Source organism: Solanum stenotomum, chromosome 12 (assembly GCF_019186545.1).
Source record: "Solanum stenotomum isolate F172 chromosome 12, ASM1918654v1, whole genome shotgun sequence".
In the NCBI taxonomy this organism is placed as follows: Eukaryota; Viridiplantae; Streptophyta; class Magnoliopsida; order Solanales; family Solanaceae; genus Solanum; species Solanum stenotomum.
The window spans coordinates 37,229,918-37,248,343 of NC_064293.1; the positions used below are offsets into that span (position 1 = coordinate 37,229,918).

Consider the following 18,426-nt stretch of genomic DNA (forward strand, 5'->3'; position numbering starts at 1 on the left):
GGAGGGTAAATTTTTAGTATATATAATCCTGATAACCTGGTTTTTGTTGAAACTTAAAACCCTGCGCCCCAGTATTTGTTCAACTGATCAATTCAGTTCTTCAATTTTCACCATGTCTGAATCTTCACATGGACGAGAAGATGATGATGATTCTCCACATTATTCTCCTTTTTACTGTTCTAATCCTTCTGATCAATCCGATGAAGAACCCCTTATTTGGAAAATCCGTAAAATCGAAAGACCAGATCGACTTAGCGCCTTGACGGATCCTTTGGTACTTCACATCCTCTCTTACTTGCGGATGAAAGAAGTTAGGCGAACTGCAATTCTCTCAAAAAGATGGCGCCTTTTATGGACTTCAGCACATAATCTGGTTTTCAGGTGCACTGGAAAATCTCATTACTCTGTAACTGCATTCATAACTTCGGTTGATGATACATTGCTTCTATCTAAGCCTAGTAAATTGAACAAGTTTTCGGTTGAATTTCATTACGATAAAAAACTTGTTAAGTGTGTTAATAAATGGATGATATTTGTACACAATAAATATGTTGAAGAACTGGAGTTGTATCTGATGACAAGGGGTTCAGACAATTTTTACAATTTACCGCAGATTTTGTACTCCAATGCGTGTTTTCGAGAAATGAGTTTGTGCAATTGTAATCTTGTACCAAAGGAGGGGATCAATTGGCCTTCTCTTAAGGTTTTGGTTATTAGGTATGCTGAGTTGAACAGTCATATCATTGACGCGATATGTTCTGGATGTCCTTCTTTGGAGTCTCTCAAGTTTAGTATGTGTTATGGGGTTAATTTAATTAAAATTAACTCCGAAAGTGTGAAGAAGTTGGTGATCAGTGGATATTGGCAACAAGTACATGACGAACTTGATGACGACGATGATACAGAGCTGATAATAGATGCTAGGAATGTTACTTCGCTGGAGATTGAAGGATGTTTTCATAAAAAAATTGTTGTTCTTCAGAATGTATCAGCTCTAGTCCATGCTAAGCTAGATTTCTATAGGAAGACAGATGATTATGAAAGTGATCAAAGTGATTTCAAGATTGACGAGGATATGTTAAGAGATCTCCTAGAATTACTCGGGGATGTTGAGAAACTCTCGATTGGGTCATGGTGTCTGCAGGTTTGACCATACCTCCCTACTTCATCTTGTCATTAAAATTAACTATTATTGATGTGTTTGTACTTCTCTGAGTGATGATGGTGAAATTATTTACACAATCATATCATTTATTAGGTAATCATAGGAAAATCTATATGATAAACATTAATTGATAAAAATGATGACCAACCTATTATGGCAAGCTAAATTACAGTCATACTATTAAAAATGTGTATACTGTCAGTTGTTATGCATATATCCCTTGTAATAGTCTACCATTTTTATAAAAAAAATTGTTACTGCACAATGCAAAATGTCTAAAGTTGCATTACTTATCAAAAAAAGATATGTTTTTGAAGTTGCATAAAATATAGCAATGCCTTTATGTCAGTGTTACTACTCGTCTTTCGATTCAGAAGCATTATTCTCTATTTGTACCATTACATTCATGGATTTCTGCAGGTATGCAGCGCCATCTATTTATATATATGTGTATATATATATATATACGGATCTTCAAACAACTCCTTTGTCGTTACTTAAACCTGCTTGAATAATTAAAAAGTTCTTGTAAATATAATAATAAGTTTAAAATTTTGACAATTGGTGAATTCTTATGAATATGGCCATAGTGGAGGACATTTATGAGAAGTTGGCAAATTACATTTGTAGCCAATTACATTGTGACCGTGGCTGTTAAGGGGCACATACATGTCAGGGACTAGGAAGTTTTAGGGATTAATGGTTAAATAAAGTGTGGGCTGCATTGTGTGGTTTAGGGCTTTAGGCTATGTTGTTGCTACAGTTGCTTCATCTCTCATATCATACCAGTGGACAATCTGGTTCACTTAGTGGGATAGATGCTCATTAAGTGCTGGTCACGGTCCTCGGGATTTAGGACATAGCATGGCTAACTCTTCTAACTATACGAAGAGGGGAAAGGGTAAAAAAGAGGCACTTTAATTGCTTTGCATCTATGGTGACTTTACTGGTTTAAAATAGGAAGAACAGATTTTAATCAGGAATAGGGTCATGAGACCATTAGAAAGATTCCTGATCCAACAGTGTTTTACTAGGGCAATTTTGTGAAACATCTCATTTGATTATGTTCTTATATTATTATAGCTTTAAGTTAAACCTTGTTTAGTTAAACTAGTGACCGTATTCTCATTTAAAAGCTTAAATTGGGCCGGTTCAATGGCTCTGTACGAATTAGTGGTTTTTGATACTTCTGATCCTGTCCTTGTGGTTAGAAAAAACTCACTTTTATTCACTTATTACTTAATTAATTATATCTTCAACACGCCCCTTCACTTGTGATGTATCTGATTCCTTGAGATAACTAATGATCTCTCTTTGCTATGATACCATGTTGAACTGTGTGGTATCTCATCTAAAGTTTAAGTTGTTTGAGAAAACTTATTTTTATTTACTTAATTATATCTTCAACGTATTTTTATTTACTTAATTATATCTTCAACGCACAAACCTCTAACCTATCTTCTGATAATTAATTGTCCCAGGTCCTTAATATGATAGAGACTAAAAACTCGTCATGCCCGAGGATGAGATGCAAAGACTTGACCTTGAACTCTCGTTTGACTGACAAGGAGCTTCCGGGGTTAGCAATCCTTCTACAAAGTTGTCCTCTAGTCGAGGTCTTGAACATAAGCGAGGAATCCCCTTTCGAAGAGGTATGCAAATGCCCCTTCTCCTATTGTTGTTCTTCTAATCTGTCGATTTGATTCTTTGTTGCTCAATCATGACCTATGTAGAGGCAAATTCAACATCTACAGTCAATGAGTTCAGAATGGGCATGATCTTATTATATACATACTTTTCTTTTTTGTGCACATGCATACATAGTTCCGAGTCTGAAAACAATGGTTTGAGTTAAACTTCCTGTTCTAAATTAGCCTCTGCTGCATTTTGTTAATTGATCAGTTAATCACCTTTGAAACATTATGTTACAGTATAGTGTTGGTTGGTCATTCTCGTGGCCCACTTACGAATTTTCTGCAAAAAAATACTGGATATCAAGACCTTGTTGGGTGCTGAATCTCAAGACTTTAAGGATTGACGGCTCCTGGATATATGAGAGTCTGTATTTTGAGTACCTCTCTACATTTCTGCAAGCTGTTCTAAAGAATGGGTTAGTGCTTCAGAAAGTTATCCTTCCCTCCTTCACTGACAGAACATGGATTTCCCCCGGGCACCATACCAGAGTTGCAGAGACGTTGCTAAGCTTTCGGAGGTCTTCAAAGGATGCTGTTATTTTGTTCTCTGGTTGAGAAGCAAAAGTAAATTAGTATTATGTCATGTTAGTATTTATCAAAACGTGCTTCAGAAACATATACTGTATGTTTTTTTCTTTAGACTCGATGCTTGCGTACATTCTTCTCTTCTTGAGTCAATCAACCAGGGCTCAATTTTGAGCTAGCTAGTTGAGATGGATTCTTATATAACTTATATTAGTGGTGCTTTAATGCTTGATGTTTATATATATTCTCTCTTGAGTCTTTCTTATATCCGTTGTGTATATATCCCGTTTTATGTATTGTTTATCATAGGATGTGAGAAAATTGATACCACAGTCCAACCCTTCAGGTAGCCCAGTAGCTTGGGCTTAAGACTTTTATGTTGGAGGTCTCAAGGTCGAAATTTCTTATCAACGAAAGTAGAGGATTTGCCTTGAGCTCGTTGCATTGGATTTGACTAGTGCGGGTTGCCTTTCATGTGTGGTTTACGAGGTTATTGCATAGAAGTGAGTGTTTTACCTTGTGCGCACCAAAGAATAGCGGTTACGGTGAACACTATTGTGATAATGTATATCACGTGCTGCTTTTAGTTTATGCAAAAATACTCGAACTTTGATCATGTCAAGATCATAATTTCAAGTAAAAATATTTGCGGTTAATCCTTGTGAACCATACCTTATGATAAAATTGTTTGAAGCTGATCTTGACAAGTCATTATAATTTTTTGATGTCTTACTAAAGTCAAAAAGAGTAAAAGATATTTAAAGTTTGACTTTGCCAAGTTCACAATTTCAATTAAAAAAAATCAAAATTGACTTTGTTAAATTATACCATACTCCATGAAAAATGTTTGATAATTTACAAGGTCACAATTCATACAAATCTGATCCCCACGCATAAAAATCTGCTCTCACATGCTTTGCAACTTTTAAGCTGTCAAGGGTTTTTTCGAATGAGAATGATTTGGGCCAGTTTTTACGCATCTCAATTATTTTGGGAGTTTTTGTTTCCGCCAATAATATAACCCTATACAGATAAAAATGATAATCAATGTGGAATTGTAGCTCAATTAGTTAGTTAATTTACCTAAATTTATTAATGAATCTTTATAATAATCTTGTGTTATAATCCAAAACAAATTTAGAATAAGTAGCATTTTTTAAGAGTTGAGAAACTCCAAAAAGCAAAATTGGAAAACGAAAAATGGGAGTAGCTTCAGACCGATTATCTTCCTTGCCGGATTCAGTTCTGCTTCACATACTCTCCTTTCTTCCCTTCGACGACGTCGTTCGGACCACCCGTCTCTGCCACCAATGGAGAACTCTCTGGTCCTTCTCTTCCACCCTCAATTTCATTCACCGTTCCAAGGACCTATTTTCTGTACGAAAGTTCGTTTCATTTGTTGACAAATCCCTCATAAACTTGCACGGTAACTGCAACAGTCTATTAAAGCTTCATGTTGAGTTCCCCTTTAAACGTTGCTTTACATCCGATGTTACTGTTTGGGTTCTTTTTGCCATCACCCATCAAGTCAAAGAACTCAATTTGGTTCTCTCCAATGATGATGGTGATTGTTATAATCTCCCTAAGAGATTATTGTTCAACTCTTTTCTTGAAAAAGCGAATTGGGTTTCTTGTAGATTTTACAAAGTTCAAGCTGTCAGATGGGATTCTTTGAGGGAACTGAGAATTGGGTCGACGGAATTTGGTGATGATATAGTCAGGAAAATTGTTGCTGGTAGTCCGTGTTTGGATTTGTTGGAGTTGGATAACTGTTGGGGTTTTAGGTGTTTGGATTTGTTTGGTGGAAAGGTGAGTAAGTTGGTGGTGAATGGGTATAAGGAAGTGAAGAAGTTCTTGGATCTTGAACTGGAAATTAAAGCACCTTGTGTTAAGGTATTGGAATTAAAGGGGTGTATTAGAATGAATATTAAGTTGAAGAATGTGAGGAACTCTAAGGATGTGTTAAGGTCTCTGTGAAATTTGTTTTCCACTCAAAGAACCCTAAGGATGAGGAGTGTGACAACTTTTATGAACAGCAAGGAGATATGTTGATGGCCATGTTTGGGAGTTTCAGTCATGTCAAAGATGTTATGTTAGGGACATGGTGCATTGAGGTTTGTGCTATTTGGTTGATTGGCTTGATCTTATCTGTATGTTTTGTTCCTTGATTGAATGATGCTCAAATATGGTATATTTGTGTGTTTTTGAGTTTATGATCACTTCCCCCACCCCATCTTGTAATGGTTTCGCAATTAGCAAGTTTAACCTCAAAGCCCTTAGGTAGGAAGTATATTATTTGGTTCATATATCTGAAGCCATAGTGTCCTTTCTGTACTTAGTTGAATATTTGGATTGTTAATTTATCATGACTTATCTTTTTTGCTTGTTAGTATCTTTTGTGTTGCAAAATCCTTTAGGGACAAGTCTAATATTATGTTCTTTGGTAATAAGCTACAAATTAGTGGGACATTCTGGTATAGTAGAAGGTTGAATACATATTTGTTTAATTTTGTGCTTGGAGAATGGAGTTATTGAAAGACTATTATATTTTTGTGGGATGGTTGGATATGTAGTTAATTGAATTTTTTTCCGTGTTTCTTCCGTCTTTAAGGTTATGGCATTTTGGGACTCGCCATGGGTGCTGTTTACCATTATCAGCTGTGAGTGTTTAACACTGCATACTCCCGTACAGAAGCGATATCTTCCTGGCATTATACGCTTATTAAAAAATTTACTTAAGCTTCAGACGCTAATCATACATATGGCCCTACCCTATTTTGAGTTTGAGGTTTGTTTTCCGTTGGAAACATTGCTATGAGCTATTGCTTTTCACTTATTAAGCAATGTTCTGATTCAATCTGTAAGTAGTAACAGATATATCCAAATCCTCTCTCTTTACTTATATACCGAGCATATGTTTGTGGTTTTCCTTATTGAAAATAATCAGGCAGGGGTGGACTTATAATTCTGAATATGGGTTCAATCAAACCAACCACTTTTGCCTTATGCCATGAATATATGTGTGTGAATTCCTTAAAAATATTATAAATATTGAACTCATAATCTCAAAAGAGTCTGACCCTTGAACTCTCATTAAGATTAAAAGCTTGATTCCGCCAATGAACTCTAGTAGTTGCAAGTAGGGTTGTTCTTGATCTTGAGTCCCCACGTTCCTTTGGCCAAAATGTATGGATGGGTAAATAAAGTACTTATGGTTTGAAATCAAACATTAGAAGATATTTCCTTAACTGAACAATAAAAAAACATCATTTTTCTTAACCCACGCATGCTCTTAATCTTAACTCATCATCTTTTCTCTCTGTTCTAATAGAGTTCCATTGCAGGCTTGCCTTATTCCAGTTGTAAATGATGTTTACTCTGTTGAAGGAAAGCTTCAACTGTCTGTGCTTCCTCGAGGTTGCAGTCATCAACTTGAAAAGATCAGAGTTTGTGGCTTTGAAGGAACGCAATCTGGCCTAGAAGTTTTATTTCTGCGCGATCTTCTTTTGATATCTGCTAACATTGAGATGATGGTTATTGAATGGAGATCTGGACTTCAGAACTCGATTCGTGATGCATCAGTTGAGTTTGTGGCTAAAACTTTAAGAAGCGTTTGTAAACGCTCAAAGAAAGCTGTGGTTTTGTTCAAAATGTAACTCTTGATTTTCTGCTGCTTGTTTTACATTAAGCAAGCTCGAGAGAAAGATTTGACTATTTTTTTTTGTTTTGGAAATAGAACTCAGCATGTTGATGCAGCATGTCAGTAAGAACTGAATTAGCTAATTGTACTCAAAAGGGTTTTTCATCATTTTAGCTAATTGTACTCAAAAAGTTTTTTCATCCGTTTCCTTTTCATGTTGTACTCTATTGAATCATTTAGCCGATTAATCCAAATTTGTGCTGAGTAGGGCTCATTCGAGGGGAGCACTTCCTACCAAGAATTCTTTCATACTCATGCTCGAAACTGAAACCTTCGGTTTAGTGCACCAACCAAATTAGATCGTGTCATTAGCTATGATAAAATGTTTTGGTGCAACTTGTTTTTTACTATTGTCTATGGTTTGATGATGTTACCTTTATAGAAAAAAAACTATTTTGTTCACAGGATTATGACAGCTTTATTTTCCTTTGGAAAAAACTCCATAGTAATGCTATTTTGAGAAACTTTAGTGTATCTGCAATTGCATGCATATAAATATCTAATTCTAATTGAAATTATGTGAATACGTATTTGATTTTAACTATATGTGTATATGTATGTGTTTTCAATATAGAAATTGGGTGGTATATACATATGTGAAAACATCAACGGTAAGTGTGGCCATTTGGATTCAATGTATGTGTTTTCAAACCAAATGTAAAGGGTATATTGGCCATCAATGGTATGTGTGAAAAATTGGATTCAATGTATGTGTTCTCAAATTAAATGTGAAGAGTATGTAAAGTGTATATTGTCTATACAAATAAATCAACATTGAAAAATATATATTGTATGTACTATGTAGTCCAAGTATTTATTGCCTTCGCTGTTGAAAAAATGTTCAATGCTAGAGTTTTTATACACACAAATATATGTATAAAGAAAAAGTCTAAAATAGTCCCTTATTTTTGGGTTAAGATTCATAGTTATTTTTGAGTTTTCATATGGAACATTAATAATTCCTCATGTTTGCAATATTGATGCACTTTTGGTCCTAGCCCCAAACTTGTGCATATTTTTTAGTACAATATTAATTTTGTTCACAATTCTATATATGGAATGTGCAATTGTCTTTTTATATATTTAGTAGAAATAATAATTTTATGTGAGATAAAGTGAAAAAGAAAGCACCTTATTCTGTTAAGTAGAAATATTATTGCAACTAAGAATATCTTGACATATGACGAAGTCGAAAATTTATACTATTGCACGTGAAATTGGCGTGATGAACCTCTCAATTTTAGCTGCAATAATATTTTTACTAGATAAAATAAGGTATTCTTCTACTCACCTTCTCTCAAATAGAGTTATTATTTATACGAAATATATAAAAAGAAGATTGAACATTTTATACATAAATTGTAGATAAAATTAAGGAAAAATTACCTATATACACACCCTTTTTTTTTCATAATTCCAATTATTCCCTACCATTTCTAAAAGTTTCCAAAATCCCTTATTTTGAGCCAACAACCAAAATTCCGGATACATAATTTCACTTCCCAAACCCATGCTTATCACTTCCTTATTTCACTCCACAAACTCTCTCATTTTTTATTTCCATAAATCCCTAACCAAACTCGTCGATTTTCATGGCCTAATTATGCGCCTTAAATTGAGCCAAATAACAACTTTGGTGATATCTTCTTTAGGCATGGCCAAGCAAGTGCTCCAAAAGCAAGACAAAGCTTTCTCTATCAGATCAATTTCTGATACGGTTCAAATGGACAACTTTTCACATGTTCTATGTTTCTTGGCTTCCCACTTCAATATAAATGGTGTTGTTACATAAACACTACATAATGTATCATTTACATTTATCTTCAATACTTTTTAAATTTTAAAAGGATATAGATAGTAATAAATTATTTTTTTGTTGTGTATCAAGATTACCCAATAATAATCTTGGTATATAAACCACAATGTACTATAACTGATACATATTAATGACTAATGTGTATCACACGTATCTGATACACATTAATGAACATGATACATTTATACAAATTACTGCTAAATGCCCATTATTCATGAAGAATCTGAGATTAAAGAAGTCAAAGTCGAAGAAGGATGTATCTTCGACCTCTAAATCGATTGTGGAAAAAACGTACAAAAAAGAGAGAGAAAAAGAATGGATCTGGATTATCACGCCTATCGTTACCAAAAGTATGTATCCAATTAATATTGATGAATATTCAACTAGTGGGTTTCATGTTCAATATTTATGTACTTGATACATGAGTAATGCCTAATGTATCATTTATAATATATCAAGTTCTATAATGTATCTTCAATATTTTTTTAATTTAGATAGTAATAAATCAATTTTTTTGTTGTATATCAAGATTACCAATAATAATCGTGATATATAAACTATAATGTACTATAACTGATAAGACTAATGTGTATCACACGTATCAGATACACATTAATGACAATGATACATTTATACAAATTACTGCTAAATACTCATTATTCATAAAGAATTTGAATTTAGAGAAGTCAAAGTCGAAGAAGGATGTATCTTTGACCTCTAAATCGATTGTGGAAAAACGTCCAAAAAAAGAGAAAAAGAATGGATCTTGATTATCACGCCTATCGTTACCAAATGTATATAACCTCAATGTATCCAGTTTATTTTGTTTCGTAATTTAGCTTTCTGATACAATGACTATGTTTTATGGAATGTATCATGTTTATATTGATTATACTTATATATAATCTAATGTTGCTGATACTTCGACTATTGAGTTTTATGCAATGTATCATGTTTATAGTTATTATATTGATACATAATCTACTGTTGCTAACACTTGGAAGGAACACATTACATATATGTCAAACTAGCAATGTATCAATTTATAATCAATATGTATCACGACTTATATATCAATGTACAAATTCAAAATGAAAAAACAGATGGTATACATAGCAAATTCAGACAATTGCACCAATTGATACATCAAAGTCTTGTATCTCACCAACTTTCTTATCTGTTGTATCAATATAGAGGGGAGACATAGCCAATCCAATCTCACGTTTCTTCACCTCAACGTATAACTTTACTCTCATATCATTCCTAATAATCAGTGAAGATGAATTACCTTCTATAATGTATCAGATCTCAATTTTTTTCCTCAATTCTTCAATATTCATCTCAATTACAATGACTGAAATTAGATTCACGAATGACTAAAAATTTTGAAATTAACCACTGTCACCAATTATGCAACAATTTCGAGAGATCAAAACATGTATTGAATGTTCAACATTTAGACATATACATGTAAGTCAATTTCTTTGTCTTGGCACCATCACTTTGTAGCTGATACTTGATACTGTCAAGCTTAAATGACTACATAATCTTTTCATTGTCACACAATTTGGTCTTTCTCTTGATCTAAATTTTGATGGTGTCCCTTCTTCCTCCTTTTGCGTAAAGAAGGATGTGTTATTTGTAAGTTGCCCAGATGAATTATTTCTCTCCTTTTGCTCATAAATGGTATGCTTGCAGATTCCTGAGGTTTTATACTATGCACAAAAAGTCGTGTTTGATAAAGTTTTGAATCTTAGTGAAAAATTTATTCGACGAAGCAGGGAGAATGATGAACAGAGAATTAAAATTTTGAATTTTGAATTGGTGTGTTATGTTAGGATCTATGTTTTAGTGATTGACAGTAAGGGAGGAACTGAATAGCATAAATCATGGGATTGAATAAGATTTTTTCCATTTTCTTTCCCCTTTTTAAGCGCAACAGCCGCACATATATTGTATCAAAATTAATGTATTCGGATAACCAATTATGTATCCGGATGACTGATATTTTAAGGGATTTTTGTAAAATAGAAAAGAGTAGGGATAAGATGTAATTTAAGTTTTACACTATGGGATTTATGTAAGTTATACTAAAATTAATGTTAAAAAATATGATAAAGTTTGGAGGAGGACCAAAGTGCACCAATATTGCAAACACGAGAAACTATTAGTGCTACATTTGAGCTTTTTCCTATTATACACGTGCTATAATTTTTTTATTTTTTTTAAGATTGAGATATGTGAATTTATCTAATTAAGATATTGTATATAAATCTAAACATGTAATTATTATTAATATTAATATTTTTTAGCATATGAATATGTGTTTCTTTAAAATTTAATAGATAAACTATGAATTAAATATATATGCACCTATTTTAGAAAAAATATTAATCCCAAACAAGTCTTTCCTTTAGTTGCTATTATCAATCACGGAAAAAACGTCACAAAAAGAAGGAACATGAGACTCATTACTGATCAACCTCAATATTTTTTACAAACGATACATTCTGTTGAAATAACTCAGGATCCTTTTATCCTTGCTGGGTCATCTTAGATTTGAATTTTTAAATATGAAAAAAAATCATATATATATATATATATATATATATATATATATAAAAGAGAACCCTAGGCCCGCCTACGTAGCGCCATCACAAATCAAGATTCCTTTTTAATTTATTTATTTCCAAAACTAGCCTTAACCTTTCATGAAAAATTATGACTTTTATGAAAAGTTGCAAGTTTCATGAAAAATTGTGACTTTCATGAAAAGTTGCGACTTCAATAAAGAGTTGCGACTTTTATGAAAGGTTGTGACCTTTCCAAAGAGATGCAACTTTTTCAAATAGTTGTGACCTTTCCGATAAGCACAACAAACATTTGTTCACACTACCCTTTGTTATCTATAAATAGAAGAATTTCCTCTCATTTTAAAACAAACTTCTTATTCCTCTTTTTCTTCTTCTTCTGCACAATTAAATATTCGAGTACTTTGCTCCTGTTGAGTTGCTCTCTAACACCATTGCTTGTGTTACAGATCCTGATATTTTTTTACAGTCATAATTTTTTGCTTATGTTATGAAGGATAAATGATAAGATGTTATAATTTTTATTTTTCTTTTCATCATTAATGTTTGTTACTACATAATTTTGTATGTAAAATAATAGTGTTTTAGTTTTGATGACTGATAGGTTTTAAGTATTACTTTATAAATTTTGTGATATTAAATTCCAATTTTACTAGTTAAGTAAAAAAGACCACCCTTAAAAATAGGCTCTATAATGCATGAATTAGAATAGAATTCAATAGAATTTTGATACAGAAAGAATTTAAAATATTTTTTAAATGAATTTTACAATTTTATGAAAGATATAAAAAGTGAAAACAAAAGGATATACTTTTCTTGAGAGAATATTCAATTCGTAAAAGCAGTGGACTCGTGGGCCTTTTCGGGGCAGGAAATAAGCTCATATTAGAAGATGAAATTTTGACCCGTCCGATACTTTCAACCCGGATTAAGACATTGAATAATTGATGGCGATGGATTGGCAGCCAATACAAAAGAGGACAAGCTTCGGTTTCTCAGTTCCCATTTCTTCGTCTTCTCAGTTCCATTGCTTCATCTTCTCAGTTCAATAATCAATTGGTGAAGTTGGATTTATAGCATTATCAGGTGATTATTTAGCTCATTTTATTGATTGGTGATGCAAATTAATTATATGTTTCAAGAGCTGCTCGTATGTAGAATTTTGTTATTTTAATATGAACTACTACTTCTCTTCGTCTTCATCTTCAAAATCTCTTGTTTGTTTGAGGCTCTATTTTCTCATGTTTCAGCCTTCACAGGCTCTATTTTCTCATGTTTTCCTTTCGTTTGGGATCAGGAAGATAGGAATATGTTAAATATTTGTTTGTTATCTCCCTGCTTTTTTTAGGATAGAAGGATGAAAACTCTGTGAGGCTTTCAGAAAGCAAACACTCAACCACATAGACAGTAAACGTATTTCATTTTCAGAATGATAGGAAATTCCAACTGATCATAGTCAACAGGACCTTAGCCCTCTATGGAAGAGCTAAAAGTCTGGTTTCTCCTTTCAAATATGAGAGCGAAAAATTAATACAATTATACAGTTTTGATGTCCAGGAAACTTAAAATGAAATCCAAGTAATAGTAGTTTTAGTTCTGTGTTAATCCATATTAATCGGATATTGTATATTGATTTATGGTTTACATTTGACTTCAAGATTAAATTCATGTATTTGGATTAATTATTGTGCAAGTATATCTCATATTCACATAATGTGAACATAGGTATCTGTTTCTGTGTGGTAGATAATTGCTCTCCATGTCTGTTGAACGAACTTTGAAGAAGCTAGTTTCTGGTGTCATCCTTGATTTGGATGGTACACTTCTTAATACAGGTCAGTAGTTATCTTCTTGTTTGACTTTACACTTCTCGAATTATATTCTTGGCCGTTCACCTAAATCATTCATGGTATTAGTTCTCGATATATGAACTACTACTTTTAATATTCAAAAGCATTCACTAGAGTTCCTTTCATTTCCTTCCAATTTTTACATATCCAATAGAACTATGAAATGGCCAGAAATTTTTGAAATTTTGGATGAAGATATTTACAATTTAATTTTTTTACTGTTGTAATCTTTATTCTAAGTGTAGATTGTATCATTGCAGTATAATTGTTTTATCCTATCAAATTTCTCTAATCAAATTCTATCTTCTGAGGACATACTTAATATGAGGTCTCTGTAAGCTTAGTGGGCCTGCAGCTATTTTGAAATTCGATTCCGAAACTTGAAATGTACTCTGGCTCTCAAGTCTCAAGTATGAACGATTTACAACTATGAAGTCCTTTTTGTGCAAAAGAAATTTGGACCTAGGCATTCTGTTGTAGAGTTAATTGCAACATAGTATCAATCCTTATATTACCAATGTCTTCCTTGTGTGCATTTGCGTTTCTTTATAGTCTCAGGTTTCCAATGTTAATTTGATCTCTTCGTTCTGACAGATGGCACTGTGAGTGAGATTTTAAAGGTTTTCTTAGTTAAGTATGGAAAGCAATGGGATGGGAGAGAAGCTCCCCACATAGCAGGGAAAACCCCAACAGAAGCTGCGGCTGCTGTTGTTGAAGATTATGGGCTGCCACTGTCAACAGATGAATTTCTTTCGCAATTTTACCCAATGCTGTCTGACCAGTAATAAACCAGCAAACATAGTTTCATTTCCTTTCTGTTTATTGATTAAGCTTATACAAACTGAAATTGAATAGCCTGTTGGAAGATTATTCGCCTTAAAATATTAGTAGGCAGACTCTTTTCCTCACATCCTATTAATGGATGTTAAAGGATAAAGTTACAAAGTAAAAACCTTCTGCTCTTTTATAGCTAGAGCATGGATGATAAATTGCAAGCTAGTTAGTAGAGAAAAGAGTAGTGGAGAACATAGTCCTGCAGTGTTGGTTTTGCTCAAAACCCTTACTAAAAAGTACGTAGGTACTGGATGGTAATTAAGATTGTGGAGAATTACTAAAAGGGGAACCACTCATTTTGTTCTCCAATTTAGAAAATGCAAATATGTATGTTACTTTCTTTCATTTATCTTCTTTGCTTTTGGTGATAAAAATAAATCACCAATAAAGAACAAAGAAGAAAAGAGGCAAGCAAGAATGGAACAACTACATTAACTTATCAAAAAGAGATAACTACATTTTATTTTTTATTTTTTTGACAAAGGTAACAATTTTGTGTATTAATATTTAGCACTAAAGGCTGGGATCCCAAATACATTTTGTTTATTAGTTGAAAACTTGTTTTTTAAAATTTAAATGGAGTGAAATTTCCCCTTTTTCTTTTGTTCTTCTGTTTCATTTTGGGGTAGGGGGAGAGGAGGGGAAGGTGTAGAAGCTCTGGAAGGAATAAGAGTGATATACTCATCTATGGCCTTGTTGGTTTAAGGAAGATGATTTCATTCAATCTTGCTGAGAGTGGAAGCAATGTTGGAAACACCTTTTTCTTTTCTTTGAGCTAGTAAAACTCTGATTATCTTTTGACTGTTGCGAGATCTTGTGATGTACAATTATGTAACTTGTATATCTATTGTCTTCTGCATATACATTCCAGTTCAAATTTCTTATAAAACTTTGTTAATCAATTTGGTATAGGTGGCGCAATATCAAAGCTGTTCCAGGGGCCAATCGATTGATTAACCATTTGAGGGGTCATGGTGTACCCATGGCATTGGCGTCAAATTCTTCTAGATCTAACATAGAGGCCAAAATTTTTCATCATGCAGGTAGAGTTCTAACATGTATTGCTAGAGAGGTATTTCTTTCCTTAGGAAGGTATTTTGTGCCAGTCCAGCACGTAAGATGGCATTTATGCTTGGTGCTTTGATTGGGATAGTCTTTTTTGTTTTCAGGATGGAAAGAATCCTTCTCAGCTATTGTTGGAGGAGACGAAGTGAAAGCTGGAAAGCCATCTCCGGAAATGTAAAACTTGATGAATTGATTATCTTTGTCCTCCACATTTCATAATCTGGTATTCTGGATGTTAAATTAACTTAATATCTTCTTTTGTAAGATTTCTTGAAGCAGCTAAAAGACTCAACATGGATCCATCCAGCTTTCTTGTCATTGAAGATTCAATGTGAGTTTTTATCTTCAAAACTTATGTAGCGGTATGTAGGAAAATCTAACTACTGGTCAAAAGAAGAAAAAAAGAAATGTGCCTGTCGGCTGGGTTTTCTCCTCTAAAGACCTTGAGGGGTCTGTTAGAGTTTGTCATGCTCAGCTCAAATTTACACATGTTAGGTTGGATAAGCAGCATGGTTGACTGAATAACATTAGCTACTAACTTGTGACATCGTAATTTACAATTTCTCGATTTATTTTCTTTTTCATGGATAATGAGTTAAAATTCCTTGTCATTGCTTTTGCATTTTCTAGGCTGAATATGAACTTTTTTTCTCTCCCAAGACCATTAGTTTTGAATTGGATGTAAATTGTTTTATCTCATAACTTAGTGAGAGTAACTCGACCAGATACATATGTTAGACCAGGTGTTACTGCTGGTAAGGCTGCTGGAATGGCAGTAGTTGCTGTACCATCTCTTGCAAAGCAGTCTCATCTTTATACTTCTGCTGATGAAGTGATCAATTCTCTTCTAGATTTGCAACTAGAAAAGTGGGGCCTACCTGCATTTCAAGATAGTAAGTCTTTATGACTGCTTTACTTGTATGACGTGTAGTCGTGTACTTGATTTTTCTTCCAATTTTTGACTGGAAGCATATGCAGGGATAGAAGGTACTTTGCCTTTAGAACCTTGGTGTATTGGTGGTCCTGTCATTAAGGGATTTGGGCGCGGCTCAAAGGTTCTCGGGATCCCCACAGGTATGCGGTCTTCTTTATTCCTTCTGCTGAATGGCCAATATAAATGCTTGACTCGTTATCTGTGTTCACTTGAAATGACTGTTAGAATTTCTCAGAAGTTTGTTATTGGAATTTCAGTTTCTTGTGAGCCTGTCATTTCAGAGATATTGATTTTTATGTCAAATTGTTATTTGGATTCGAACTCCAATTGTTGGAGGGGCATGGAAGATTAGTATCTTGCCTCGTATGACTCAACAGTGATGTGTTTTTCTATTCTTATGGGGTCAATATTCTTTTCAGCTAATTTATCCCCAGAAGGTTATTCAGCCATTCTTTCAGAACATCCAGCGGGTGTATATTTTGGATGGGCAGGACTATCAGGTCGAGGTGTCTACAAGATGGTCATGAGCATTGGTTGGAATCCTTTCTTCAATAACGCAGAAAAGACTATTGTAAGTGTGTCGTGACATATGTTTCTTCCGTATTCTTGACTTTTTTGTGTTTGTTGAAAGACAACTTTACTTTTAGGAACCATGGTTGCTTCATGACTTCAATGAGGACTTTTATGGTGAGGAATTGCATCTAGTTGTTGTGGGCTACATACGGCCGGAGGTATTGTTGCCTAGTTACTCTTATTTTTCCCTTTCCTTTCTTATATCACTTGCTGGTATTACTGTCTATTTGCAATATTGCAGGCCACCTTTTCGTCACTTGAAGCCTTGATAGCAAAAATTCATGAGGACAGGAAGATTGCAGAAAGAGCTCTCGAACTTCCTCAATACTTGAAGTACAAGGACGATCCATACCTTAAAAGTTCTTTGCATCAGGAAAATTGATCATTGAAGTCTTGAAGTTCATTGTTGTTCTGATTGGGATTGTATCTGTCCTAATTCCTCAGACTACAATAGTCTCCCCATCAAATTGCATGGAATGCTCTATACAATAAAAAGATAAAAAAATTGAATGTATAGCTATTCAGAAGTAAAAGAACCAAGTGATGGTTATAAAGTGGGCTAAGCATTTCCAGGGGGTATTAGTCAATGGTAAAGGGTTCAAGTGCAGGATCCTTGTACTGAAAATTTCAAGTTCAGGTGTCAATAAAGTGTTGGCCCTTTGGTCAATTGTTTTAAATACAAAATATGGACCTATTTATGTGAATTTTCTGCCTTTTGACGAAATATTTGTGGTTGAGAAGTATCATTTGTCAGTGTAAATGTTGATTAATGTAACTTGTTTTCTGGCTGTGAATAATGTGGAAGCATGCAAGCTGATGCAGATTGTAAATTGCTTCCTTTTATGCATCCATGACATTTCCTGTGATCTTTCAATTCAGTCAAGGTCTGTTTATGCTTATTTGGTTACACTATGGTTCTTTGCCTTGTTGTTTTTTAGTTAATATGGAGCCTTGTTAAGTCTTTGGGGTATCTTGATTTATGCATGATTCATTTTGTATAACTTTTTTACTCATTGTGTTTGATGTTTGTTGAAAAAGATGAGTTTTTTAAGGCGGGTTTATGCTTGTTTGGTTATATTATGGTTTCTTGCCTTATTGTTTTGGTATGGTTCTTGATTTTTAGTTCATATGGAGCCTTAGTAAGTCTTTGGGATGTCTTGGTCTTATGTTTGGTTCATGTTGTAGAACTTTTACTCATTGTTTTTTGATGTTTGGTGAAAACATGGGTTTATGCTTATTTGGTTATATCATGGTTCTTTGCCTTATCAAGTTTGGTTAAAAAAAAATCACTCTTTGCCTTTGCCCTGTTCAAGTCTGATAATGTTTTCTTTGTAGAACTTTTAACTCATTGGCTTTTTTTTATGTTTGGTGGAACATATTGTTCTTTGTTCTGTTCAAAGTGAGAGGATGCTTTGGCCTTCTTATTAGTTTGATACTGTTTGTTATTAGTGGTGTTTCTTTTTCTTGTATGTATGAAGTGTATTTCTCTAATTTGTGTAATTGAGTTAAACGAGTTTGATGATTGTTCTATTTTGAAATAAAGATGCTTGAAAGTTGCTCTCACTTGTTATTTGCTTCAGAAAGTTAATTGGCTACTACTGGTGAATGATTAGCTAGTTGGCAGGGGTAAAGCCACAACGCAGCGTACGGGTCGGCATAACCGACTCTGTTGAAAAATT

At 33.6% G+C, this 18,426-nt stretch overlaps 3 protein-coding genes across 6 annotated transcripts; all 3 read left to right on the forward strand.

The window, feature by feature from the left end:
- Window positions 1-32: 32 nt before the first annotated feature.
- Window positions 33-3,631, forward strand: LOC125849008 (F-box/LRR-repeat protein At3g03360-like). Its single transcript, XM_049528982.1, has 3 exons — window positions 33-1,144; window positions 2,647-2,817; window positions 3,097-3,631. Exons 1-3 carry the CDS (start codon window positions 113-115, stop codon window positions 3,412-3,414), a joined length of 1,521 nt encoding a protein of 506 aa, XP_049384939.1. The 5' UTR covers window positions 33-112; the 3' UTR covers window positions 3,415-3,631.
- Window positions 3,632-4,539: 908 nt separating this feature from the next.
- LOC125849010 (putative F-box/LRR-repeat protein At5g02930) lies at window positions 4,540-7,264 on the forward strand. Its single transcript, XM_049528983.1, is given in 5 exon segments — window positions 4,540-5,334; window positions 5,337-5,498; window positions 5,996-6,172; window positions 6,729-7,181; window positions 7,217-7,264. Coding segments are annotated over 4 exon segments (1,401 nt in total). The 5' UTR covers window positions 4,540-4,584; the 3' UTR covers window positions 7,041-7,181; window positions 7,217-7,264.
- A 5,186-nt stretch (window positions 7,265-12,450) lies between these two features.
- On the forward strand, window positions 12,451-17,487 carry LOC125848494 (bifunctional riboflavin kinase/FMN phosphatase). Of its 4 annotated transcripts, none has more exons than XM_049528370.1 (11): window positions 12,451-12,577; window positions 13,217-13,326; window positions 13,936-14,122; window positions 15,088-15,218; window positions 15,345-15,414; window positions 15,506-15,571; window positions 15,979-16,133; window positions 16,219-16,314; window positions 16,594-16,745; window positions 16,822-16,905; window positions 16,989-17,487. In XM_049528370.1, the coding sequence occupies exons 2-11, from the start codon at window positions 13,251-13,253 to the stop codon at window positions 17,127-17,129; spliced, it is 1,158 nt and encodes a 385-aa protein (XP_049384327.1). In that variant the 5' UTR covers window positions 12,451-12,577; window positions 13,217-13,250; the 3' UTR covers window positions 17,130-17,487. The 4 variants fall into 4 exon arrangements, with proteins under 4 accessions (XP_049384327.1, XP_049384329.1, XP_049384326.1 ...); XM_049528372.1 differs by having other exon boundaries at window positions 12,474-12,577; window positions 13,238-13,326; XM_049528369.1 differs by having other exon boundaries at window positions 12,500-12,563.
- Window positions 17,488-18,426: the final 939 nt, after the last annotated feature.

Excerpts from the sequence above, each read along its gene's own strand:
- LOC125849008 (XM_049528982.1), top strand. The coding sequence starts at position 113 with ATGTCTGAATCTTCACATGGACGAGAAGATGATGATGATTCTCCACAT. Across the intron at positions 1,145-2,646 it reads TTGGGTCATGGTGTCTGCAG|GTCCTTAATATGATAGAGAC; the intron begins GTTTGACCATAC and ends TAATTGTCCCAG. Across the intron at positions 2,818-3,096 it reads AGGAATCCCCTTTCGAAGAG|TATAGTGTTGGTTGGTCATT; the intron begins GTATGCAAATGC and ends ATTATGTTACAG.
- LOC125848494 (XM_049528370.1), top strand. The coding sequence starts at position 13,251 with ATGTCTGTTGAACGAACTTTGAAGAAGCTAGTTTCTGGTGTCATCCTT. Across the intron at positions 13,327-13,935 it reads TGGTACACTTCTTAATACAG|ATGGCACTGTGAGTGAGATT; the intron begins GTCAGTAGTTAT and ends TCGTTCTGACAG. Across the intron at positions 16,746-16,821 it reads ATAACGCAGAAAAGACTATT|GAACCATGGTTGCTTCATGA; the intron begins GTAAGTGTGTCG and ends CTTTACTTTTAG.